The 9,072-nt window shown below is 32.3% G+C and overlaps 3 protein-coding genes across 6 annotated transcripts; 2 read left to right on the top strand and 1 right to left on the bottom strand.

Annotated features, from left to right (window-relative positions):
• The first annotated feature begins 1,537 nt into the window (after positions 1-1,537).
• LOC115241882 (factor VIII intron 22 protein-like) lies at positions 1,538-3,724 on the top strand. Its single transcript, XM_029817829.1, has 8 exons — positions 1,538-1,927; positions 2,024-2,124; positions 2,214-2,260; positions 2,351-2,553; positions 2,630-2,831; positions 2,964-3,066; positions 3,149-3,267; positions 3,418-3,724. The coding sequence occupies exons 2-8, from the start codon at positions 2,039-2,041 to the stop codon at positions 3,585-3,587; spliced, it is 930 nt and encodes a 309-aa protein (XP_029673689.1). The 5' UTR covers positions 1,538-1,927; positions 2,024-2,038; the 3' UTR covers positions 3,588-3,724.
• On the top strand, positions 3,683-7,086 carry LOC115241881 (UDP-glucose 4-epimerase-like). Of its 3 annotated transcripts, XM_029817826.1 has the most exons (8): positions 3,683-3,736; positions 3,925-4,511; positions 5,379-5,638; positions 5,754-5,867; positions 5,940-6,116; positions 6,332-6,512; positions 6,594-6,875; positions 6,941-7,086. In XM_029817826.1, the coding sequence occupies exons 2-8, from the start codon at positions 4,505-4,507 to the stop codon at positions 7,021-7,023; spliced, it is 1,104 nt and encodes a 367-aa protein (XP_029673686.1). In that variant the 5' UTR covers positions 3,683-3,736; positions 3,925-4,504; the 3' UTR covers positions 7,024-7,086. The 3 variants fall into 3 exon arrangements, with proteins under 3 accessions (XP_029673686.1, XP_029673687.1, XP_029673688.1); XM_029817827.1 differs by lacking the exon at positions 3,683-3,736 and having other exon boundaries at positions 3,941-4,224; XM_029817828.1 differs by lacking the exon at positions 3,683-3,736 and having other exon boundaries at positions 4,045-4,515.
• On the bottom strand, positions 7,086-9,038 carry LOC115241880 (methyltransferase-like protein 4). 2 transcript variants are annotated; one of them, XM_029817824.1, is made up of 5 exons: positions 8,573-9,038; positions 8,077-8,441; positions 7,695-7,869; positions 7,429-7,600; positions 7,086-7,340 (listed from the first exon to the last, which is right to left on the bottom strand). In XM_029817824.1, exons 1-5 carry the CDS (start codon positions 8,861-8,863, stop codon positions 7,144-7,146), a joined length of 1,200 nt encoding a protein of 399 aa, XP_029673684.1. In that variant the 5' UTR covers positions 8,864-9,038; the 3' UTR covers positions 7,086-7,143. The 2 variants fall into 2 exon arrangements, with proteins under 2 accessions (XP_029673684.1, XP_029673685.1); XM_029817825.1 differs by having other exon boundaries at positions 7,695-7,758.
• Positions 9,039-9,072: the final 34 nt, after the last annotated feature.

The following is a 9,072-nucleotide window of genomic DNA, read 5'->3' as shown; positions in this document are numbered from 1 at the left end:
TTTTCCAATACGCGATTTTATACGAATGTCGCGATTGACAATAAGATATATATTCTATCTCACTGATGACTGTTTTAACAGAATAAAATGGATCTTATAAGCCTTTAAATATCGTTATAAAAAATCGCGTTATTGCCACGTTTTATAGAGAATAACAGATCCAATGATTTTAACAAGGCCCTCCCTCCCCCGAGTGATACGCTGGTTAATATTCGACAAAGAGAAGAACGATCCTAAAGGTGGAGAACGACCAATGTCTTGTTTCTACATCAGTTTCTGCAAGATCGATCCGCAAAGAAAAGTTAAGTGATCCGTTGAACGTTAGAGCCGCTACAGGAGGGAACGAATCCCGGATCTTCCGGACTACTCCCGATAGCAATGATTTCGATAATGAATCAATGACAGTTTAACCATTTATCTTCATTTCACGAGATTGAAAATTGAGCGAGAAGACATGTTCTTCCATTATTAAGAAATATATCTCTTTATTGAAAAATAAATGGATATAACGATTTTTATGAAAACGTGGTTACAAACGATTATATTTATGAATAATAAAATACATGTATTGTTATTATAGCTAGTGTTGAATGTGCAAGTAAAAATAATTCTTGGGTACCAACTGTTCGAGACGAATCGTACCCGATAACAGCAAAATTTTGACGTTCCAATTGTTCTTTGTCAGTATTACATAACTTATTTTGCGACATCATAATCGCATAATATTGTAACTTTTGAATATAATATAATCCTGTTTCTAGTCTTTCTTTGAAATTGATATGGTGAAATATTTTCTTCTGTTTTTCTCTGTTATACTTTTTTTCCGCGGTAGGACAGCTAAAATTAAAAAAGACATTTCTCAAAAATTTCATTAAACTGTCTCGCGCCAAGTCACGCGAAGCAAAGATCATGCGCAGCAATTACATATACATTAATATTCAGAATAAATTAACAAATTCATAAATAACAATATGGATTTTTTTATTTAAAAAAGATATGATTTACTGTTTTAATCAAATTATAATTATCACAATAGTAATGGATAGCAATTTGTACGATACGTATATATGCACAATGTGTTACGGAGATGCATTTGCTGCGATAATCTCGCATCACTTAAGTTTGTTACTTTAAGTTATATTTAAATGAGAGAAATCGAGTGAAAACTAAATGTGTAGGGATATATTGCGTTCTATACATGCCACTAAAATAAGAAAAATTGAAAAAAAATTTTTAAATAAAAAAAATATTCACGCACACAATCTTTACAATCTCTTCAGGTAGTTAAAATTGATTGCATATGTCTGTTTGATTGTTTGCATCTGACACATCGGTCACGTCACGAGCAAGTGTTTGAGTCATCGCGGTTCAATTGCACTCGTTTTACCTTCCTGAAGATCTATTTGTTATTTTAGTTACGTTTAGATGAGGGCGCTAACCCATCGGAGTTCGCCCGTCAGTTCAGGATCCCCTTAATTGCACATATAATTTTAAGTATAATTTAAACATATATATGTATATACGCAAATATAAAATTTTCAAAAAATGGGCGCCAATCTGGGCGTTAGTCTTATAGCAATATGTTAGAAGAACAAGGACAGCATGTGATTGTCGCTCCTTATCTGACATTATCTTCCAACAATTGCATCCGTGTGCTCAACGTATCAGTGTTTGTGCCTTCACAGTGGTTGTGCTACACGCATACGCGATGAAAGAGAGACAAAGACGCCGCAATTATCTCTCTTTGTCAAGCAATCAGTGTACTAGTATCGAAAATATCGAAAAGTGGATGTAGCACGGACATGAACCACATGGAGATTTGACCGACAATATCGAAAAGTGTGTGACTATGTGTTTCCAATTCCTAAAAGTGGATGTATGGCGCTGCTGTACGGCGTAGGGATGACCGCTCTCAGACTTTTCTCTGGTAAAAAGAAATTTTTCTGACAGAAGGATGCACGCACGTGCCGAATTGTTATGGAATATAAATGTCAAATATCATCATTTTTAATTCAATCTTTAGATTACGAATTAAAATATGGCCCACGTTAATCAAGATCAAGGAATAGGAGAATATATGGACTTTTTAACAAAGTTTCACAATATTTCGAATAAATTGAAAAAGTCAGTTTTTTTAAATATTTATATAATTAGAAGCTTTTATATGTGACAGTAATTTTTTCTTTTATTTATAATATTTATTAATCTTTTAGACGATTTTTGAGGAAGCCAAACGTCTCAGAGGCATGTAATCAATTTAGTGAGTATTTATTATAATATATATGTCCACACAAATTTTTAATTAATATCAGAAGAAAAATATGTATAAAATGGAAATTTTTGTTTTTAGGTGCCTTAGCCACTGAATGCGAACAGAAAGAATTGTGGCAATATGCAGGTTTGTGTTGGTTGGCAGCTGCTAGATGTCAAGGCACATTAGAAAATGCCTCTTCTGAAATAAATCTTCTGATAAAGGCGGGAAGGCAATTTCTCGTAGCTGAGAAAAAAGACAATGATACAGGATGTCTCTCTATAGGCCATGAAAACATACAGGTTTTTATATGAATATAAATTTACGATACAAAGAAAATAAAGGAAAAAAATTAAAAATGTCTTTCCTATATTCTAGGCAGTTGTGAGTTGTTTTGGTCACTCTATGGCAAGATGCAGCAGCCAACCAGGATTTAATACAATTTCTGCAGGTCTATCAGTAGAATTGGCATTAACATTGGGTCCGAGTTCTGCTGGCATTCAATATCTGCGGAAAGCGATTGATATATTTCCCACATCAAAAGCTATTAATACTTTAGTGTCTTTTCATATAAGCCTAGGTTGGTATCTATCATTCAATTCTCTTCATACTTTTTGTGAATAATTTATATTTTTGTTGTCATCCTCTTAAGTTGACAGAATTATGTATATATATATTAGTATTTTATATATGTATAATTTTATCTTTATAGGAGATTATGTAGCTGCACTACAGATCCTTAACGAATTCGTAGAATTTGCAGAAGCTTGTGTTGTGGCTGGTGCCAGAGGAAATTATAATGCTATTCTACATAGGTATTATATATATAATATTTTGTAAAAGCATATATTTTTAATATTTAATTAAAAAATATACAATAAAATCAATGATTGGTAGGTGCGAGGTGACACGAGTACTTTTACTACTCATTCTTCAGCCATCGCCACAGAGATTAACACCTTCTCTCGCACAAGTTCTCGAAAAATATGCATGGGCCGAAGAAAATGTGAATAATAGTACGGATCACATGTGAATTTGGCTATTTCAAATTTTACAAAAATATTTATTTATTTATTTATTTTTAATTTAATATTAGTCTTTATGTATATAATAATATATTTAAAATTTTATTAAATTAATTGAAATTATTTGTTTGTTTTGCCCAGATCTCAATATGAGCGAGGATGAATTATTGTTGTTGCAATCCCTGGTATTAGCATGTCAATCTCACGATCATCAAGCAGTATTGGAATTCGAGAGCGAATTGTATCCTTACTTTGACACAGAACAAAAAGAATTGTTACATAAATTGATACAAGTATTATCAACGCAGTAAATATATAAGATAATGAAATCACGATGATGTGCGACTAATTTATGTCCGGAATTTCATTCATTATGGATTCTCGTGATTTTACGTCGTATTGTACAGTTTATCGAAATAAAAAATTGAAACATATTCGTCGAGAAACGAACGTGAAGAATGTCAGAGTCCAAAGTTATTTTTCTTTCATTTCTATACGATTACATTATTAGAGGTCTCGAAATAGGTTTCTGCTTAAACTATTACAAAACTCAAATGAGCCAACGAGATGAGCCGCGCTTTTACTAATTTAGTAATAGTGTCGCAAGTAGTGAATACGGTAGTAAATCGCTTATGATCTCCTTTGTAGTGGTAAGAGCGGCGCGCGATGTGAAAAGAGGAGGAACTTTTTAGATGAGAATCATAAAACGAACGATTGGAATGAAGCGCGAGGCTGGAAGGAAGGGCATATGGTGTGCGTGCCGGTATGGTATCGTGGAGGAGGGGATGTCTCGCGCGTCCCACGATACACAACTAAGGTCCTCTGTTCCTTCCATAGCTGCTATTCAAGACAGAGTCTCTCAGTCATTGCGCGAAGTGCCTCCGGAGTCCTTCGGATCGGAATTGATTGCGGTCTATTGAATTGTTTAATCTTAAATTCTGCACTGAGGTAACAATCTCTTCAATTTATTGTCTGATATTCTCTATAACGAATTTTTTTGGTTCTATAACACACAAAAACAAGTATAAATTCACCGAGATGCTTCCGGAACGATGCGTCAGTTTTTTTTATTCAGACTTGAGAAACAAGAAGGCTCTTCGAGGGCAAACTATCTCTTGTAATAGGAATGAGAATCATCTTCAAGGACGCCGATTAATTTCTCAATTTAAAAGTCAAGGTTTATAGAAAGAGACTTTCATTTTCAAATCACATTCCAAAACGATTATTAATGAGACGTGAGTAAGTTAAATTGCGGTTGTATTTCATCATTTGATTTCTTTACGATCAGATACATTTTCTGTGAATTTACTTAAATAATAATATATCAAATAAAAAATATATATCTACATTTACACAAAATTAGAATTTGATTTTAAAATTGGAAATTTAAATATTTAAATTTTTTAAATATCCCGGATTATATGATGTTCAATTCAAGATTGAATGAGTGTCTATAACGATCGTCTGACTTTGATTACCGTTAGATATTTTCACTACAAGAATTTGATTACAAGCTTAATTAATTAAACAACTATCTATTATCTACTCGAAAATATATGAAAGTCCGTACACACTCGTGATTATATATATATATCTTGTATTGCCTGGATTATATATATTGTCTTGTATATAATTTACGAGACATTTAAAAAATTTAAATATTTAAATTTTCAATTTAAAAAATAAATTTCTAATTTTTTATATAGATGCAGATATTCTTTTTTGTACATTTGGCGTATACGCCGTATTTTAGAGGCGTTTTTTTTTTCATTCCTTTTTATCGCCGAGACACTACCAAGGTATACCGCTATACAATGATTTACCACTTATTTCGGCGACCTTGAACTCTCTTTGCTTGAACGAAGGTGAATGCCCCAAGCACCTGTATTCTTTGACTTGCAAGTGTGCATTTCTATGGGGATAAAAGTCTGGTCTATGTAGGGACAGCTTGAAAGAATCGTTTATCTATTTAAAAAATTTATTTACAGGAGAGAGATATTTATTTATGTTACAAATATTCATTATTTTTATATAAAGCGTATTTACGAAGAAATATTTCGACACAAAAATCTGTTAATTAAAAATCTATTTCTCTCGTCTAGTCAGAAGAAAAGAAATGACCGGAGATTGGAGGACCATTTTCGTAACCGGAGGCGCCGGTTATATCGGAAGTCATTGCATCGTCGAACTCTTGGAGTGCGGATACAACGTGGTGGCAATAGACAATTTTGCAAATAGCGTGACGGAAACCGATGGGGAATCCGCGGCGCTTAAAAGAACCGAGCAAATAACAGGGAAGAAGGTCATGTTTTATAATTGCGATCTGCTCGATAGAGAGAAACTCGAGACAATTTTTAATAAGGTATTTTTTTATCATTATATGTTTCAACCACGTAAAGTTTTTGAATAAGATAAAAGAGCGATCTCTTTTTTTAGATCATACATGTATAAAAAAAAACGTAATTTGTCATTTTCAGCACAAAATAGACTGTGTAATACATTTTGCAGCTATCAAAGCCGTTGGCGAATCAATGCAAGTTCCACTTCATTACTATCGGAATAATATAATAGGAGCTATTAATTTGCTCGAGGTATAAAAAAGAATATGTTACACACGTTTTGGATCATCTCTTCAAATAATCCGACACACATCTTATTTACAGGTGATGAAAGCGGCTGGCTGCTTTCAGCTTGTATTCAGCAGCTCTTGTACAGTTTACGGCGAGCCTACAGAATTGCCTATCACAGAGGAACACGAAACCGGTAATATCACCAATGTTTACGGCCGAACAAAATATTTTATCGAAGAGATGTTGAAGGATATATCTAAAGCTGAAAAGGTTTGTATGTGTAAAAAATCTGAAATTTGCTCTTTTGCATATTTATACAATCAATTATAGATTAAAGTTTATCTAAGTTTATCTACATAAAAAATTATTGTAATATATTTCAAAATCTTCTTTAGTTTTATTTTTCCATGAGAAATTATATACCACGTGTATTCTAATTTATGCATAATTCTTCTAATTTCTTTTTTTGTTTTGTTTAACACAAGAATTGGAACATTATATCCTTGAGGTATTTCAACCCGGTGGGCGCTCATCCCAGCGGCCTCATCGGCGAAGATCCGACGAAACCATTTACGAATTTGATGCCGTATATCGCTCAAGTTGCTTTGAGACACAAACAGGAACTAGTTATATTCGGCGGCGATTATGCTACGAATGATGGTACAGGTAATAAATTATCTTTGATTCTAATATGAAAGTATAGGCATATAATTTAATATATAATCTGTGCATAATCTTTCCCGACAGGTGTTCGCGATTACATTCATGTTATGGATCTGGCGGCAGGCCATGTGGCGGCGTTAAACGCCTTGCACAAACAGCATCTCAGGCTTAAGATTTATAACTTGGGTACTGGCAATGGCGTAACTGTATTAGAATTGATAAAAACTTTTGAGAAAGTCACTGGCACTACTGTGCCTTACGTGATAAAAGCAAGAAGAGAGGGCGATATTGTGTCCATGTATGCTAATACAGATTTGGCGAAAAAAGAACTGGGATGGACAGCGAAATATAACGTTGAGCAAATGTGTAAGTAACATAAAATTTTAGGTCAGTAATCTCAAAATATATCTAATGAATGACGATAAATACAGGTCAAGACTTTTGGAGGTGGCAAGTGATGAATCCGCATGGTTATCGAACTTCAATAAAGAATGATACTAATGAACATTCGTAACAACGAACTGTATCAAAGAACTTGTGCAAATAATTTATAATAAAGGATCCATACAAGTTTTATCTTATAATTTAAATATTTATATTATCTATAATAGCTTTTTTTTTTCTACATTTTAAATTAATTTTTACTCTGGTTCTCACTGCTTTCATTGTCAGCATTACTTTCAGCTTTCTTACTTTCATCCAGAATTTCATACAGTGATAAATGTTGAAACTTAAGAATTTCCAGACCCCAACTCGTCCATCCAGGCAATAGATACCTTGCAAAAATTTCTAAACATTTTGGCTCATTTGGGAGATATTCCTTTATGATTTCTAAACATATAAATAAATTTTTTATTGCAATATGTCGCTAAAAATTTTATATTTATTATATTTTTAAATTTTTATATTATATTCATACCTGTGAGGGGTGGTTTGTGAGAATGCACTGCACTAGGTACACTGATCATTAGCTTGCTATCAGGAATATTTACTTTGTCTTCTTCTAACGCAGATCCTAATATCAGTAATTCAAAAGGTTGTTTTCCAGGCGCCGAATTAAAATTGCATATAGTATCGCCTGCCTGTGTTACCTAAAATGGCAAATTGTGTTATCTAATGTTTGTTGTATTGTATATTTACCACATTGTATTAGGTAAAAATTATATCACAAGAGACATCACTTACTTTGATCCAATACCATTTAGCTCTATGAGTGATACCCCAGGATGGAAATATTTCATTAAAGATACTATTTAAATGATTAGATGAATTAGTGCACCATATAGCCACAATACCATTTGAATGTAATAATTTTCTTATTGGTATCTTAATTAATTCTTCATTGTACATCATTTTGTAACTACAAAAAAGCAACGGTATGCAAACATTTCTCATTTTAAGCAATCAAAAGTTATATATGTTTACTTCTTCTCATTTGAGATTAAATTAAATAACAAATTAATTTATAATATAAAACATAAGTTGCATTCTTTTTAAATACACTAAGATTTATTTTTCTATTAATTTATATAGTTTAATATATATATATATATATATATATAATCACCTAGCTTCAGCGCATTTTATTTTTTTTCTTCTAATTGATTTGTTCCACCAAGGTGGATCCAACAATATAAAATCATACTGATTGTTCAGTTCCATTTTCTTTTCTATATCTTTCACATCATAGCAATAAAATGTACATTTCTTTGGGAATACATATTTTTTATTGTGAGTCTCAGATATGACAGTATTATTCGTATCATTGGATCCATACAGATTCTCATCTTTGAGACAATAGGTATCCTGATAAAATTTCTGTGATGCCAAGCGTGCAGCTTCATTGTTATCCAAAGACACATTCTCATTAAAGAGTCCTCTGGTTTTTGCAGTAGATATTATTGTGCTGAATTTTTGTTTAACATGATCGACCTGTTATAAGAATTACTTGAGATATCATAAACCGAAAGTATAATTCTCACACCATAAGAGTTCTTAGTTTTAATTTTATAAGAAATTGTACAATATAGAAATTAAATATTGTTTTTTTCTTTTAAACCTACTTCTTCCAAGTCTCTTTCTGGCAATAATTGTGAACGCTTCCTCTTTTTCTTACTATGCGATACAGCGTCATCCTGAACAGTTTGCGCAATTTGATTTTGCCTCAAATACTGAGAATTAATCTCAAATATCATTTTATTGAAGATCAAAGTGCAAAATCCACTCTCGTTCAAGACTTTCTTATATATCTCGTTGAGATATTGCAAGTGTGATACAATCCAGCCTTCTTCGCTAGTAAGAAGGATACTCATACTTGATCTTGAAAGTTGGTTTACTATATTTATTTGTGTCATACACAAATGCACGTGTAATATTTATTATAAATCTCTTATAAATCTCTTATAGATTCTATGTTCAATTCACCATTATAAATCAAGTCGTTTAATGACTATCGTACTACATGTGTCAATCCATGCGAGGAGAATATTAATTATCTACATCTACCACAATATATTTCATTGTTATATGTGAATCTATACGATTGGATCATTTGAAAAATCTA

This window comes from Formica exsecta, unplaced genomic scaffold, assembly GCF_003651465.1.
Source record: "Formica exsecta isolate Colony F162 unplaced genomic scaffold, ASM365146v1 scaffold526, whole genome shotgun sequence".
NCBI classification, from domain to species: Eukaryota; Metazoa; Arthropoda; class Insecta; order Hymenoptera; family Formicidae; genus Formica; species Formica exsecta.
The sequence above is the reverse complement of the archived record's forward strand: the minus strand, read 5'-3'. Positions and strand labels throughout refer to the sequence as shown.

Excerpts from the sequence above, each read along its gene's own strand:
- LOC115241882 (XM_029817829.1), top strand. The coding sequence starts at position 2,039 with ATGGCCCACGTTAATCAAGATCAAGGAATAGGAGAATATATGGACTTT. Across the intron at positions 2,125-2,213 it reads ATTTCGAATAAATTGAAAAA|ACGATTTTTGAGGAAGCCAA; the intron begins GTCAGTTTTTTT and ends TTAATCTTTTAG. Across the intron at positions 3,268-3,417 it reads CGAAGAAAATGTGAATAATA|ATCTCAATATGAGCGAGGAT; the intron begins GTACGGATCACA and ends TGTTTTGCCCAG.
- LOC115241881 (XM_029817826.1), top strand. Across the intron at positions 6,513-6,593 it reads TGCTACGAATGATGGTACAG|GTGTTCGCGATTACATTCAT; the intron begins GTAATAAATTAT and ends CTTTCCCGACAG. Across the intron at positions 6,876-6,940 it reads ATATAACGTTGAGCAAATGT|GTCAAGACTTTTGGAGGTGG; the intron begins GTAAGTAACATA and ends CGATAAATACAG.
- LOC115241880 (XM_029817824.1), bottom strand. The coding sequence starts at position 8,863 with ATGACACAAATAAATATAGTAAACCAACTTTCAAGATCAAGTATGAGT. Across the intron at positions 7,870-8,076 it reads ATAAAATGCGCTGAAGCTAG|TTACAAAATGATGTACAATG; the intron begins GTGATTATATAT and ends GCTTTTTTGTAG. Across the intron at positions 7,341-7,428 it reads TCACAAACCACCCCTCACAG|AAATCATAAAGGAATATCTC; the intron begins GTATGAATATAA and ends TTATATGTTTAG.